The sequence below is a fragment of the Paramisgurnus dabryanus genome, chromosome 13 (assembly GCF_030506205.2).
Source record: "Paramisgurnus dabryanus chromosome 13, PD_genome_1.1, whole genome shotgun sequence".
Classification (NCBI taxonomy): Eukaryota; Metazoa; Chordata; class Actinopteri; order Cypriniformes; family Cobitidae; genus Paramisgurnus; species Paramisgurnus dabryanus.
Window position 1 is genome coordinate 9,288,048 of NC_133349.1, and position 17,966 is coordinate 9,306,013.

The 17,966-nt window shown below is 35.9% G+C and overlaps 1 protein-coding gene across 1 annotated transcript; it reads right to left on the bottom strand.

Annotated features, from left to right (window-relative positions):
• Nucleotides 1-2,012: 2,012 nt before the first annotated feature.
• cenpw (centromere protein W) lies at nt 2,013-14,930 on the bottom strand. The gene is made up of 3 exons (XM_065239877.1): nt 14,726-14,930; nt 4,449-4,562; nt 2,013-2,803 (listed from the first exon to the last, which is right to left on the bottom strand). Exons 1-3 carry the CDS (start codon nt 14,810-14,812, stop codon nt 2,777-2,779), a joined length of 228 nt encoding a protein of 75 aa, XP_065095949.1. The 5' UTR covers nt 14,813-14,930; the 3' UTR covers nt 2,013-2,776.
• Nucleotides 14,931-17,966: the final 3,036 nt, after the last annotated feature.

Below are 17,966 nucleotides of genomic sequence, written 5' to 3' on the forward strand. Positions count from 1 at the left end.
TTAAATGCAAATGAGCTGATCTCCGCACTAAATGGCAGTGCCGTGGTTGAATAGTGTAGATTAAGGGGGGTTATTATCCCCTTCTGACATCACAAGGGGAGCCAAAATTACCTATTTTTTACATGCTTGTGGAGAATGGTTTCCCAAAACTACGTTTCTAGCTTGTTGATTTTTTTCACATTTTCTAGGTTGATAGAAGCACTTGGGACCCAATTATAGCACTTAAACATGGAAAAAGTCAGATTTTTATAATATGTCCCCTTTTAGAAAAAACATAATAGAAAAAAGCAACTACTACTGTAATAAAAATAATTTGTAAAATATTGAATACTTTTTTCCCGTAAAATTGGTATAGATACAGTTATTCATGTAGCTCAACTGGTAGAGCATTACATTAGCAATGCACTGGTCATGGGTTCGATCCTACATATAAATTGAATATACTGTAAGTCACTTTGTATAAAAGTGCCTATCAAATGCATTAATGTATAAATGCGCTGTCATAATTGAATTATATAACAAACAGTCTAATTAATACACAATTTTATAAACAAGTAATGGAAATAAAAATAGACATGAAATGCTAAATGCCCATTACCATGCATCCGTGGCTTCCATCAGTTCATTAAAATAAAACTGAACTAATTTTGTTTTGTGTAAAATGAATCACTTTATACGCATCCCCAGCCACTGACATGAGCGGTTACTGGTGTTGACACCAGCAGGTTTAATGGCCGGTGCAGTCTCAATTGATCTTCAGTTGTACCGCAAGAAAAGGTTTAGATTGGAACTGACTTCTGTATTTGCACCCTGTCTGTGGTAAATGGGAATAAATAAGTCTTGACTGCAAAATTGAGATGTAATGTACTTGTGATACCTTATACATGTAATTATTAGAAAATAGCTTAAGCATCATTTGAAATGCCAAGTAAATCAAAAATAGCAGTTTATAATGCAGTAATTGAACAAAATGGGAAACGCCTGGAACTGCAGCGGGTCAACTTATTCGTCTTACCGTTTCCTTGCTGCGAGTTCATGACAACTGAAGTTATGCGTCTATAATGTGCAAGCGGAGTTTCACACTCTGAAGTTAAACAAGATCAGCAAAGACTGTGGGAAATGTCCATAAAGGCCAAAAGGTGTATTTGCATGTGTGGCATCCATCTTCACCAACATACAGAGAAATGTACCCCTTTCCAAAGGTCAGCATTTTGTGTAAATTGTGTACAACACTGATCAACTCTGCTATCGGGTGTTTTCAGCAGTGTTGCCCTCTTCTGGTCAGCAAGACGGATTAAATCATGAATGCCTGGTTATGCAGAAGATTCGCCAACATCTCAAACAGCACAACAGACAAAACTCCCTGATTTGAAAAGTAGATACCACCCTTCACAGTTATGAAGACAACATACATAGATAACAGAGCCGCCCAAGACCTACTGGAAAGTGTTATCAACAGGTTTCTCTTTAAAGACTGTTGTAAAGGTCTGTTTTAGGCAGAGCACAAACACTCTGCAGATCAATCGCCGACAGCCCAATTAATTCTGACAGTAGGATTAGAGAAGGGTCTCTCCCAGGTCACGTGACCATGAGTGGGATACACTTGTAAATACACAAGCAAAGTGAGACCTAAACATTTACTTTCCTCTTGTCTTGGGGGTCAAGCCCTTTGGTCCCACACAAACAAGACATTAAAACAAGTTATTTAAGCTGAAACCAAACTGATTGTCACTTGTGTCGACACTACATCTAGCTACTAAGATACCTCTACCTCTTCTTGAATAAAGTGAAGATGTACCAGGCAGTTGGTGCTTATAATATACCACAGTCTGTGCAACTTGACAGAAAAGAAATGAAAAAAATATAAATGCTATATTTCAGAGCATGAGAGAAGTTCACTTATGAGCACCAAAACCTAGTGGTCACACATTTTGAAAAAATCTACAAAGCAGACGTAAAGTTGCCTTTGTTTAATAAGCTGGGATGGTATTAAAGTCACCATGAAACGGAAGTATATAGATATTTTTTATTTTCATGAAATAAATACAACATTCACATGAAAATAAAACCACAAATCAAATTAATAACAAGCTTCATTGATAATATAAAAAACAAAATTTCTTATGTTTCATCATTTAAAATTTGCCAGGACATGTTCTTGAAAGGCTTCACAACATTCACCCAAAGTACTTAATTTTCTCATGGATAGGTTAGACAGATCATTTTTATTTCAAATTGAATCATTACTATCTCATTACAAGTGGTGCATTTGATACCAAGTCAACACAGGACGGCGTAACATCATCCGAGTTAACTTTCCAGCTAAGACCTGCTTTCGTGAGCAGCCACAGATAATGGTCCCACTGTTGTCGATGGCCAACAGCCAAACATCTTGTTGTTTTACAGAGCGGGGAAAGAAACACTGCACGGTTACTCAACCGTCTGTTACCCATGTTAAGTGGTACAAATTGTTTATTAACAGGTGTTGCGTAATAATTCGATCTTAAGAGCTGAGGGTCACCTTTGCCGCTTTAGATTTCCGGGCTTGATACTGTCCATCATCTAAAGTTTACATAAATCTTTCCCATGACCTTTAAAAAGCAAAAAAAATCCAACACTAATAACATCCATGTGGGATTATGAGACATGCCGACATAAATAGAAAATTAATACAAATACAATTGTCTTGGTGTCTAGCACACATCATGATGACTACTAAACTGTTCACGGGGTCAAAGCTTTTGTTTAAAAAAAGTTTGATAGGAAGTTGTCCATGTTATCCACGTACACTCTTTAACAGTTTCTGTAACAGAGAAGAAAATGATTAGTTAGAAACTGAACACAAAAATAAATAAATAAAGCCAAAAATAGCTAATTGGCTACTTTCTTGGGTACACTTTGGCAAATACGCCCTCTTTTTTTACACCCCCTTTCCATACACAAGCTCTCTACATTACACACCTGATTCATAGGTGGCCAAGCTGAACCAGTCGGTGTCTGAACTCTGTAAAGCGTGAAACTTCTAACATCTTCATTTAAGGTCATCTCGAACACTCTTCATTTGAAATAAGGTGAGGTCTGCTGCGCTACAGCATCTGTGCAAGAAGCACTCGTCTCTGCACACAATTACATCTAAACCAAATAAGCTCTCCTCCCCAGTGAAAATAAACGCGGGGCGATGACTTAAAATTGGCCGGATCTCTGTTCAGTGTTCTTCTGACTCATTTGATGTGGTGCCCCGCTCGCATCCACAGCCCTGGAGAAAAAAAATCCACCGAAAAGGTGCTTGCAAGATGACGTGGCTGGATTCCGGCTGCGATGTGAGTTTGTGCAGTTGCTGAGGATTAGGTCACGTAAGACCTCGGCTTCAAAACAATACATGAATAAATAAATAACAATAAGGGGAGCGTCAGCTGGGCCTAATCTAAAGCACAAGACTCGCATAGCTAAACTTCAAAACGCCAACATTAATCAACACAGCAATTTCAGATATACTTCAGTCAATGTAAATGTATTGTTAACATTTTGGGAGGGACCTTCTTTTGGGTTCTAAAAACAGATTTTATTATTATAATTATTAATATTATTATTAGTAATAGAATAAAATTGGACGGATTACGAATTATGGTTTCAAGAGAACATCACAACAAACATTAAGGGTTTTATGTTGTTACGCTAGGCACTGGCACAAAACTTCAAATTCCCAAAAATGTTTCTGCACAATGTTTAAGTTGTTATGCAGCCTCAAAATCAGTACAGATGTTTATTTCTTCCTGTTTATTACGTGATGGTGTGATCTCAGCCAGTCAGATGGCAAAAAAGGTTTGAACTGGTAACAAAGTGGACAGAGATAAGCTGCACCTGATGTACCTCTTGGCAGGTCACCAATGATCAAACTGATTGCTGTAACGCATACTGTTGAGAAGATCAATAGAGCGGCCATAGGTGACATCTGCTAACAATGCAGCCTGATTCATTTAATATGCATCTGAAACCTAACCCAGTCAATTTGAAGTACCCACTGTCCTTACATGAAAGCATCACTGCCTGAACACACGCTGGACCTCCGGCTAAAATAAATCAATTGCAGTATAAAGAACGGACTTGGAAGGACATTTTGTTTTAAAGTTCAATGCTGTTCAATTGACCAGGGATTTTCTGGCTTTTACAACGATAATCAATACAAATAAAGCCTACGTGACAATAAAAAAACTGTTTTCAATCAGTTAAAAATGTACTAAGAAAACCAATATATATGGACTATATAAAATAATGAATGGCGAAATGTAGCATATTATAATGCATAGGGCCATCTTCTTCAATATATAATAGATTTGCTTCAGAAATAAAGACAAAGGCACTTTCTAACACCATATATTATATTATATGAGATGAGATATATTATAGGTTAATGCATGTCTCTTCATCAGTATAGTTGCCCTAGATACCTTGGCGACAGCTCTGACGTGGTGATCTTTGATGGTTGCTGATTTTTCTTCAAAGGCTTTGACCCTGGACTCCTCTGCTAGACGATGTAGGACAACCAGAAGATTCAACTGAGCCTATGGACACAACAGAAATGATCTATAGACATTGATATTAAATAAACAACCTTTCACAACAGAAGAAAAATACTAGTGTGTAGATCTGTTTTTGTAGATCATAAAGACTTTTGTGTGCCTGACAGATACAATGTGTTTTCTCTTAACAACTCTTATTGTACAGCACTTTAGGCATAACTGTTGATTTTAAATGTGCTATATAAATAAATTTGATCATGTAACTTAAAGCATGCTTATAACATCAGGAAAGCTTTTCTGCATCAAAAAACATGATTTTGTTTTGCACAATAAGCCATAGGGCTGGGTTTCACATCTTGTATTCATGTACACAATACACATCCCAACACATGTGTCATTCATGACTGAATATTGTATTTGGATTACAGTCAAAACTGGATCAGATCCTAGGATGTCTATGAGCGTGAGCATGTCTGCAGTCAATTTCTCTAAACGGTATTTATTAAAAGTGCCGTAGAATGGAAAGCTCAAAAACGATTGTTTCCTCCTTCTTTTGTAAATCTTGTGCACACAAAAGACCGCTAGAAAACAGGTCAATCTCAACATACAGTGAGGAAAATTTACTGTTGTTTACTGTTGGTAATACACTAAGACGTCATGGTTTGAAATCATGCATGGCGCGGAAGGTTCCCCTGCTTAAACCAGCACATGTCCAGACCCGTCTTAAGTTTGCCAATGACCATAAGGATTACCCAGAGGAGTCATGGGAGAAAGTCATGTGGTCAGATGAGACCAAAACAGAACTGTTTGGTCATAATTCCACTAAATGTGTTTGGAGGAATAATAATGATGGGCACCAGCCCAAGAACACCATCCCTACTGTTAAGCATGGGAGTGGTAGCATCATACTTTGGAGGTGTTTTTCTGCACATGGGACAGGGCAACTGCACTAAGGAGAGGATGACAGGCCCCTCTTGTTTTGCAAGATTTTGGGGAACAACCTCCTTCCTTCAGTTAGAGGGAACCAAGGAGTGGCTCTGTAAGAAGCATATCAAGGTTCTGGCGTGGCCTAGCCAGTCTCCAGACCTAAACCCAATAAATAATCTTTGAAAGGAGCTCAAACTCTGTGTTTCACAGCGACAGAGAAGATCTGTGTGGAGAAGTGGGCCAAAATCCCTCCTGCAGTGTGTGCAAACCTGGTGAAAAACTACAGGAAAAGTTTGACCTCTGTAATTGCAAACAAAGGCTACTGTACCAAATATTAACATTGACTTTCTCAGGTGTTCAAATACTTATTTGCAGCTGTATCATACAAATAAATAGTTAAAAAAAAATCATGCATTGTGATTTCTGGATTTTTTTAGATTATGTCTCTCACAGTGGACATGCACCTACGATGACAATTTCAGACCCCTCCATGATTTCTAAGTGGGAGAACTTGCAATATAGTAGGGTGATCAAATTTTCCTCACTGTAACTCTGACTGTGATGTTACAGTTGTCATGTACGGCCAAACAATACATTAAGTACAATGTTGTTACAATGTTTGAAACAAAGTTGTGACTGCTGAGTTAATTCTATATGCTAGCGTTTAGGCTGTAGTTCTACTATTGACGTTACAGTTACGTTTTGCAGGTCCATACAAAAACACCAAAAAAATACCACACAGAAATGTCCAATAACAATCTCCAAACAAATGATTATTCCTCAAAGTCTGCATCTTTGTAAGATACAGGCTCACACATAAGGTCTGTTTACACACATAAAATACGTCCTTAGAAGGTCGCAGCCCTTGAATTGGGACACAGCTTAAGACCGACTGAGTCACAGCAGCGCGACTTAAGGCCAGTAAGGCCGTCCCAATTAAAAGGATGCTTAGAATGAAGCCTCAAAATGCATCCTCATTTCTCCACGCTGTTAAGGATAGAACAAATGGATCCTTAACAGCCGAGGATATCCCAAGAGTCATTGTGCCTCTGCAACGGCTGCATATAATTGGTGGATATTCTAAAATAAACAATTAAAACCTTTTTTAAATAAAAATGTATTTATCAGAAAAAAATTTTTCTTGTCACTGTTTTAGTATTATAAGTTATGTTTTGTGTTAATAATATTCTTTTTATGTTGCGTATATTTATAAGGTTGATTAATTTGGTATACTGTTGAATAGTTTAATATACATCAACGTGTCATATTTCTAAAATAAATTAATGATTTTTCTGATGTCATATTTATTTTAATAAGTCAGAAACATGCAGGTGGGCGCGTGCAGCAGGTGACGCTAATTATGGGTCCTCCGAAGGTTATACCGTCTCATTTCAGTTCTCTTCGCGAACTTCTGAGGCTTCCACCTTGAAAGACAGAGTGCTCACCTTTTAAGGTCGAATGCTCATAAGGTTGCAGCCCTTGAATTGGGACACAGCTATAGAGAGCTACTGAAAGGCGGTCCTATGTGAAAGAGCCAATCAGAGCAGAGCTCACAGGGCTCCAGACTGCCCCCAAATGGTGGAATTTTGCCACCAAAATTTGAGAGTGTGCCACTGAATTTTACATCCAGTCGCACATGTGCGACCAGTAAATTTGACCTTTTTTTTGTGACGTGACACTGAATTTGAAACAGCACATTGTACTTTCTTCATCTATCATCAAAGTATTTATTAGTAATACAGTGGAAATTTGTAGAAATGTCATTTTTTGATTAGCATGTTGATTTACGATGTGTGCCCCTAAATTTTTTGGTTGAGCCCCTAAAATTTTCAGTTGGGGGCCACTGTGCTCCTAGTGAAAAAAGTTAGTCTGGAGCCCTGGCTCAACATTATTATTATTCATGACACTTTCAAATAAGGTAATAATAGACCATTTCATTCTGCGGGCAAATCCTAGGGTAATAAATGGACATTAGGGTTATAAAACGGTTTCTGGATCATTTTTGCACTTAATAAAGCCACATAACTTAGATATCAGAGAACAATTGAACATATTATTTCAATGCATTCTTTGGCAACTTTAATAACTAGCTCCAGTTTGGATTCAGATTTTATGACCCAGCATCTGTAAGGAGATAATGCCAAACCCTGCGAGGACTTCAGATGATGTCAACTCTGAATCAACATACAAAACTGCCAAAATTTTCCATATATTGTTATTGATATGATCACAACATGCAATTGTTGCTTTAATGGCACTAGTTTCTGCTAAGATGAATACATGATCTTATCAAACTGCATCATTTGTATTATTAATATACTTTGAAACAATCACCTTTGATTTCAGATTATAATAATTACATAATCTAAATACAAAGAGGCATTTATGTCTGTGCATACTTTAAAAGTATTTCTTTATTCACAAGACTCATTCAGTCAAACAAACCAAATCAATCATCTTCTGCACTCCATGTCTTAAACACAGACAAATGAAACAAGTGGCCACATCTACTGAACCTAATCCAGCTATTTCCCTAATGATTTCAGCGGGGAAAAAGGCAGCACTCCTTGTACATCTACACGACAGCCATTTGGATGCAATTTAAATCTATTAATACCTCATTTTCATAATTGTGGGTCATCGCAGGGGCGTCTGAATACTTGTCCAACAGCTGGTGTTGAGAGTGTTTTCGAGATCCCTGTGCCAGAGGCTTTGCCAAAACATAACAACCGGGCTGAACTGATTAGAGCAGAGGCGGTATCTACTGCCTCATGCAGACACGGAAAGCACATGGAAACTTTACTGAAGGCAGAAAGGTGCAAAAAAAAAACTGATTTGAAATCCGATAGGAGCAGAGAAAAGAATCTGTGTCATCTACCTCTAAGATTTAAGACGGGTGTACATTGTAGAGATGTACACTTGGCAATGCCATGCAAATGTCAAAATTATTATGAAAAGGAAAGTTTTTAACCATACTGATATCTCATATGTCAATTTTTGGTGGTTTAAATACCGATGCAAAGACTCTGTTAAAGTTTAGCATTTTTTTATATTTAAGTAAGTGCATAAAGGAGATATGTCACATCTATGACTATAACGCTGTATCTTCCTCATAATTGTCCATAAAAAAATTAATATTGAATGTTATTTGAAGTGTCATCCTTTCTCCCAAAAACTTATGTCATCTTTAGTTTCCCTTCATCTAAAATAGAGAGCACGCAAATAGACTGATATTTTTCTGATGTCTGGACTCTATCATCAGGGGTTACGAAAAATATAAACAGATGGTTCAATATATTGGTAATACATGCACTCTGATCATTTATATTTCAAGTTTTGACTGCAAATTTCACATCCATAACACTGGAATTGCTCTACTGCAGGACTGACACTGGCACAATTTTACTGCTGAAAAACTTATGGTTGCTAATTGTCTGTTGGCTAACAAGTGATTAAAGACTATGGGGCGGTTTTTCAGACAGGGTTTAGGCTAATCCAGGACCAGGCCTTATTTATATTTGGTCATTGAAGTTTTTGCAAACATACCTTACAAAAAACACCACGGTGGTGCATCTTGAGACAAAAAAAAAAAAACGTCACCGATATATAAAGAATTTGGTTCCAAAATACAATAAGTCCATTTTTAGTAATTTCAGTTTTTTATATCAAGAAAGTGGCAAGATGAAAAACAAGATGAGTTACAAACTTTCACATAGCATCTTTAGGTTATTAAAACATAAGATTTTCAAAGATTTATTATAAAAACGAATTATTTTTTCTGCAAAGTGCAATAAATCATAATATAATAAGTGCAATTAATTATAATAATTATAATTTGCATTCATATTTGCCATGTTATATTCATTAAGTTGACTAGTGGTACACTGATAAAAAAAGAAACATTAATTGCATTAATCAAAACACTTACTTTGTAATATTAACTCTTTCCCCACCAGCGTTTTTATAAAAAAACTTGCCAGCCAGCGGCATGCATTTTTCATGATTTTCACAAAAGTTTTATGCCTTCCAGAAAATGTTCTTCTTTAAATATATTAACAAACAATATATCAAATGAAAGAACAGACCCTCTGCTTTCAAACAAAAAACCTTCATTAGTTCTTTTTTATCTCCTCTCAACAACAATTTTGAGCAAAAACTGAGATAATTCTATTTTTGTGAAGGACTTTTGATAGAGATCAGATGCAGAGCAATCTTTAAAACATACACGGAGTTCTTTATCGCTCTCGTGAGGCGTTACTTCCAGGTTTTATAAGTTGCAGAAGTGCGGAAAGCCGGAAATTCTAGTCTTTGACAGGGAAGCGTTTTCTCTTAATTGACGAGTTATCTCGTCAACGGCGGTGAAAGAGTTAAGAACACTGTCATTGCTGAGGTCATCCTTGGGGCATCGTCGCTAAAATTTGACATTGATCAGCTGTAAAAGGTTTTGGTCCTGCTGGATTTTAGTCGACTTCCCGTAAAAATATTTGGAACGTTTTTCATACGATCCCCTGGGGACAATGTGTTAGCATGACAGAAGTTTGATGCTGTTGTGTGAGAAACAGCTGGCATTTTCCTTCGCCCGAGTGGCTTACGTTTCTTTCCCGTCACAGAAAACCACCATAGGTTTATCAATTCCATCAAAAGTGTTATTTTGTTTTTGTTTGTTTGTGGATCACTAACTCCAAAGTAGATGAGGAAAACTAGGATTCCATGTTTATTCAAAGCGCCTACATTGTTTACTGAAATGCGTGGAATGTTGCGCTGTGATTTGTGGAGCCGATTTATTGCACTCTGCAGAGAATTAGGACTGGCATTTATCGCGTTTTTTTTTTTTTTAAAAAGGAGAAAAGCTAACAGAATAACACAGTGTATATTGGATTTTGCATAAAATTAAGAATATACTTTTTTACTACTGAATTGATACAATACTGATTTTGGTGGTCACTATTTTTTATTAAATGCCGTTTATCGCGTTTTGGAACCAAACTCTTCTTATGTTAAAATTAGTCAGAAACAGGTGTTTTTTTAATTTAAGCAACTCAAACATACATTTTAGTCTGGGACTAGGATAAGACCTGTCTGGAAAACCACCCCAACAGATTTCAGCATTTGATTTCAGGAAGCAAGCAAAAAAAAAATTTAGGTGACTTTCCTTTGAATTAAAACAAGAGAGAAAAACGAGACGAGCGAGATTTTAGTTTCTCATCTTATAAAAAAAATTAAAAAAGTTTTAGGTAAGCCCATGTTTAATGATGTGAAAGAAAGACAGAATCCTGGTTTATTATGAAGATTACAAATCAATTTAATTCGAATGTCTCATCAAATATAGCGTTTTAAATACCCAAACGCTTCTGGCTGACATTATTTCCCAGTTACCTCACCACACATTTTTAAATCTCTGAAAAACTGCACCAATCAGTGCCTAAATAAACACAAATTTCGGCTCAAATGCTTTCAATGACCTATCATGCCATTACATTAAACAAGCCAGCGCCGCTCGTAATAACCCAGTGTGAAAAATGCCAACAGCTTCTGGTCTGACCTCCAAAATCTAAAGAGCTATAACACCAGGGAGCACACTTTGCTGTCAGGGGGCAGAAGGGGGTCCTGGTTCAGGACAAAATCTGGAAAAAGAAAACAGATACTTTCACAGCTTCCTTGCAGGATGAAGCGGATTATTTTCGTGTTCAACCAACCATCAAATGCAGCACAGGCTCTATCAGTTCAATGAGAGAACAAAGCAACGTCTTAAGCCACTGACCCAACGGGCAAGCAGCTCTTATAAACAGGAGGGATGAAATAGTATGGCTGGGATAATCTCGCAAGCTGTTGTTGTGCTTAGAGAGACTGCACTTGTTATGGGATTGTGACCGGTCTTTACCAAAGCATCCGAGAGTCAAAACTGATGCAGCTGAGAGGGAACACAAAGATTAGTGATTGTATTGACAGGACATGGAAAAGGGTCGCTGCCAAGTCAATTGTCTTTAAATCCAAAAAAATTGTGCAGGCTGATATATTTTCATGCAAGTTTAGCAGAACTGTAAACTGGATCAGATATGATTCACCAAACTGATCAAACAAAATCATGTCATTGTTTTATGATTCAACAATGTGTAAACAAACCTGTTCTCGTTTCGTATTTTGACAGGCACCTACTCATAGCCTACTTGAGCTAACTGAGGCGTAAAATTGCCTCTGCAACTAAAATAAATACAGAATCCAAAAACATTCAAATTGAAGGTATACAATCTGGGAACTTCATTTGAAAGCAAAAACCTATTAATAACAACGTTCAACATTACAAGCAGAGCTACTGATCCACAGGATCAGTAGGCTATGTGCGAAGGACGTTATTAGGAATTTTGCCATTAAAAGCACAGGAAACCAGATCAAACCGGTACATATTCATAGGAGGGTAAACTGAGCCTTTCTTTCATTTTCCTGAAGTTTTCCTTTCAGTTTAATGGCTGGATTAGACCCCTGTAAAGCGGAGCACCTTTCAGTAGGCTTTTACATCCCACCTCCAGTCTCCATAAAGAAAGACCAGCTGCAATGGACCTTTTATTAGGAGCCTGTTAGTGCATGGGCAGCATTCCCCATCCTCCACACACACACACAATGCATAATCAGCCATAGTACAGTCAGTGACAAATTATGTATTAAAGGAACAGTATGTAAGAAATGTATATCAATTAATCATAAAATGGCCCTGATATATCACTAGGCATTAAGAAATCATTTTCATTTTAAATACTTGTATCACTGACAACAGTGGTCTGGCCAGGATACTGTGATTTAAAAAGTGGAGTTGCAGCCCTCAACTGATGTTTATGTTGTCATTTTGTGTATTGGCCACTGACTGTGTGATTGCAGTACCAGTTTTAGCCACAAGTTTTGTGATTGCAATACCAGTTTTGGCCACAATCCTACATACTGTTCCTTTAATTCTTGTTAATGTTAGTTAATGTCTATAATACAGTTATTTATTTTAGTTCATGGTACATTAATTAATGATAACGGTTACAATGCTTGATTTTATAATTGTATTAGTAAATGTCGAAATTAAAATGAACAAAGATTAATAAATGTTGTAGAAGTATTTTTCATTATTAGTTCATGCTAACTGAGGCATTAACTAAATGTTAACAAATAACATCGCTCGTTTAACAGTTTTGCACAAACTTTGCTCAACACAGATGGAATTTGTGATATATTTGTAATGTCTTTAAAGCCATATCTTTTTAAAATATTCATGAAATTGGAATGAGACATGAAAAAAATAAGATATGCATTTGGTTATGTTACCTCTTGACTTTGTTGTTTGTGTGCTTCATCACTTGCGTTTTACATTTTTGTGCACTGGTTGGCTATGCTGAACAGCCAATCAGAATGATTGACTCCCAGGCATGCATGTAAACACCTCAATCGGAATAAGAAGAACCAAACGGATTAAAAATGTAATCGGTTTGAAAGGGGTGGTTTGTCCTTTTTAACAGCTTACAAAAGGTATACGTAAACACTTGATCAGGTTGATAACAAACTAGAAAGCTCTGCCCATGTGCAAACTTCTTTTATTTTTTAATGGTGGTTGGCATACCCACTTAAAGTGCATTTCTGTCACCTACCTGATTGGAGAGCAAATACAATGACTTTACAATTGGCGTAATGATGTAGGACTCACAGAATGCAAGCTTTTGTTGTTAAAGGATGTCACATGAAGTGACTGTCTTATCATTCTAAAATTTTCCTAATCTCCTTTCAATCCTCTGTAAAGTGAGTGATACGAGACAGCGTTGTCCGGTCATTCAATGATTTATACTCCGATTCACAAATGCGTTTGGACTCACTCTTGCGGACGGTGAAATCAAACACGCTTTTGGGGCACATGTGAATGGGTGTTTTTGCTGCTGCTTGATAATCAGCACGGCACAAAGCTCCATGTGCTCGTCGTTTATTAATTATGACCTGAAAGACGCACAGCTATTTTAGGAGGATGGCTTGTATGTGTATATTGAAACCATATTTCTGCAACATGCGCATGTCAAATGATCAAATTTGATTTAAAGCTTGTACCAAATAAACACACACATGAATCTGAACACATTATTAAGTGTTCATGTAAACGCGATGATAGGATTTATTAATGTAAACGTAGCTAGTGACTTACTGCGCAGAACATACTGAATAAACTAAGTTAGACAACGGCAGCTGTGAACCTATCTTTAGTTTTAATGTGTAGTTCATCCTTGTGTGGTTAGTACAGATTTACTGATCATAAACTTAGATTTTAAGCCTAAGTGACAAGGTAAATGAGAAACATACACAGGTTGCACACCATTTAAATTTTGCTGTCTTGTGCTGTGCATGTCCTGCTACAATTATTATATTGTACAGGTGAAAGGTCCAGATTAGAAATGCCCTGAATTTAAATATTGTCCTGTTCTTGCTACTAAGCCTGAAATCAAACTAAAAGCTTTATAAACTAACTTAAAGCTTAGGAGGTAAGGTAGAGGTACAATACTTTAACAGCCAGACAACAGACCTAATATTCAACAGACAAATCGCATTCTGCAATGCATGCCGAGCTTACACATGAAAAGAAAAACAAAACTGTATTTTCCACACTTGCTGTGTTATATGACTTGCTATGTTCTGCTTTTCTCCTGTCTCTACTGTTTTTGTGCTAAAATAACCTTGTAAAGCTGCTTTGCAAAAGCAAAAGCAAAAGCAAAAAAAAAAAAAAATACATTAAAAGCTCAATACAATTAAACCTGAATGATGCTGGTTACCATCTAAAGGCTGCTTGGTTGACTATATAATGCAATAAGGAATAGAAACACACTTTAACTTGATATCTAACGATACATCAGATGTTTGTACTGAGATATTCAATAGTACTGGTTACTGGTGTCGCATCAAACAAATAAACAGCCATAAACAACTTCATCACAAGGAGCAACATTAAATGAACTCACAAAATCACATGTATCGAGCTCATTTACATGTTCTGTATTCCCTTCTCTAAACAAATAGATACGGCTCACCCATTAAAATGCGTGCTAAAGCGCTGCCAGGTTTTAATGTTTTGTGTGGGCATAGCCTGTATTTTAAGGAAACGCGACAGGGTTTTAAGACACAGACAGCTGTTATATTTAAAATACAGATCATAAAACACGCAATAGTCTGATAAAACGACAACATTGTGGACAGGAGCTGAACTGCGTTTACAATTAAACAAAGAGTAACGTTATATTGTCGGTTCATGATCGTTCACTCACCATTAAATCGGCGTTTTTTCCTATCCGTACATCCGCGTTCTTCTTCATACGAAACTTCAGTGTTGCTCTTGGTGCTTTCTTAGACATGACTGAAGGATTAAAGTCACTCTTTGCCGTTCGGTTTTAACAGATTTAACGGTTAAAAGTTAAGCTCACGGCTGTAAGTTGTTTGTTTTGTTCAAAATATCGCGCGTTTTACTACCGGCTCGTGTTGATGACGTGTAGGATGCTCATTGGTTAAGATTGGCAGCACGTAACAAATCGTTTGACTGCACTTGCAAACTTATACACTTTTTGTAATAGACTTTGCAAAATCTCTTGATAACCTTTCAAATGAAAAAGCTAGACATTTTTTCAAAGATCTTTGTACCCAATAACTATTTGTAACCCATTGTATTATATTTTACTTTAAGTTTATTATTTATTAATTTTATTATTATTTATGATTTTATGTTTTTCTTTCTCTTTTTTGTTTGATTAATTGATTATTATTTATATTTGTTTAATTTCTTACACTTCTTTTTAATTTCATATATGAACTATGGCTGTTGACAATGAAATACGTCTGTTTTTGATAAATGTAATTTATTTTTATCTGTTCCAAGCCTATTTGTATATAGCCTACATTTGTTGAACAACTTGCAGTTATACACAATAAACATGTAATTTTAGCTGTTTAGGTTTAATGAAATGTTTCATTTAATGAAGATTTAGATATTATGAAAATGTGGCAAACCTCTGTGTGAATTGTGCTTAGCTGTAAGTTTAAGCAAATATACATACATGTATTTTATTGGATAGTATTATTTTATACAGTATACAATATATGCATACACAATTGGTGAAATTTAAAAGGTGTATGTTTATAATTAAAATTGGCAGTCCTTTTTAGCTTACTTTTTCTGATTTTTGTCTGCTGGGCACAAAGAATGTAGCACATCTGCAAAGCATTTGTTGAATTAAAAATTAATTAATATATAAGATGGAGCTGAACCCACGCCAGAACTTTGAGTCCATTTTAATGGCTCATGCTGTATGGTTTCTATTAATTGCTCTGGGCTTAGGCCGAGTTTAAAATGAAAGAGTAGCCGTGGGCTGTACACAATTCATTCACTAATAAAATGTAAGACCACTCATTCTTTTTCATCCTCAATTAGGGTTTGTAATAAATGTGAATGCATGGACATGACTGATTTCTTAACTGATCGTGATGTTAAATTACTGTGCTGTAAGGGAATAATGTGGTTGCTTTAATTGCAGCCTTTATTTTTAAGTGTTTATTGCTTATATATATTTTTTTATTTTACTCTAGACCCAGAGCACCACATAAACGACACAATTTGAACTTGTGGGACTTTACTACAGAATAACAAGGAAACATATCAACACTTCAAAGGCCTGATTAGTGGTAGTTCTTATTCTGGTATTTCATGTGGGTTTCATTTACAGATTGCTGGAATCCTTTGGATCAAAGCATTTTCAGCACTGAATACACGATCAGATATTGTCAGCAGAAGAATTCCTGTAATTACATGGATAAATGGACACACAATCAGATTTCACCCAGGGGTTAAGAATGAAATTGCAAATATCTAATTGAATACTTGCCATGCTTTGAAAATAACAAAATGCTTCATATCGTGCCTAAAAAGTATTTTAAACATTGTGATTAGTGGGTTGAAAGACTTGTGGAAATGTGGACACGTGTTTAGATGGGAAAGCAAACAAACAAAGAGAAATGCAGCACCTAAAATACACGCATTCCTTTTAACATATTTACAAATGATAATAAAAAGATTATAAGAACTGCCAATGTTAATTTAACTGAAACATTTCTATTGGTTCACATGGATAATTAGGGTTACATTCATCCTTTAATCCTTGTGTCTATTTCACAAAAAGTGACACAGAAATGATGGTGATGGGATATCTTCCGTGGCCTTCATTATCTGGCCCCATGCTCCCACAATTACCATAGTATATGGACCAGACACATGCTTCATTAAGTCTGACAGACATAATGCTACACAAATGCAGATGTCATCATTGATATACTTCTGCTTTAGATGTGTGCTAAAAATCAATCCAGCCCACTTAAAAGGCAGCAGATTTATAATATTCTGTGGATATCACCATTTCATAAATCAAGCAATAAGGACAGATGGATCAAGGGGGACCAGCATAAGCCATATATATGGACTAAGGCATTACCTTGTCTAAACATTGTTCTAATCTGCATCTAATTTATCAGGTCTTCAGTCATGTTAAGAGTGTACTAAGAGTAGTCAGTTAGATATCTATCTATCTATCTATCGATCTATCTATCAATCTATCTATCAATCTATCGATCTATCTATCTATCTATCTATCTATCTATCTATCTATCTATCTATCTATCTATCTATCTATCTATCTATCTATCTATCTATCTATCTATGCATCCTTTTATTATGGATACATGGATAGATACTTTTGAAAGGGCCGCACAACTAAGACAAAAAATTAAAATAATCAATTATTCCCCTGATATTGTAATTAAAGTTATTTATAAACTTTCACAAATTTGCAGGAAATCAAACTGCTCAGTCTGTGTTACAGTTTCTCTCAGTCGCTTTGGAACATTTCTCAATTTAGAAATAAATTTTTCAAAACACTTTGTTCAACCTCCACATTATCAAGTCAGTTGTGTACAACATAAAAGCAAATTCTCGTTGTTGAATTATCTGCTGTTTGCTACATTTTTAACTGCTTATATGTAATTTTCATCAAAAGTCCACCACCAGACTTTTGTAGAAGTTTTAATGTCCATCCATATTTATTTTTCAATCTATTTTATTAAGATCCAAACAGAAAATACAGGAAATATTTACCAAAAATAAAAAAATAATAAATGTTCAGGACTAAATGTCTTCTTTAGGCATCTTCAGTGTTTAATGTGACTTGGCACGAAACACATCTTAAGCGTTTTTAAGCAGAATGATGTAAAAAGACTAATTTCTTTAAAATTAGAATTTAGGATTTAATTTTATTTAGGTTTAGGAAATCCTGCAGTTTCCTGCTATTTCTCAAGGTTAAGGAGAGTTTACTTTTTTATATAGTTTATATTGAAAAGTTTGGTTCCAAAACGCAATAAATCCATTTTGACAAATTTCGGTAAAAACGTGTTTTCTATCCCAAGAAAGTGACAAGATGAAAACCACTATTTTCTGTTACAAACTTTCACTTAGCATCTACTGTATAG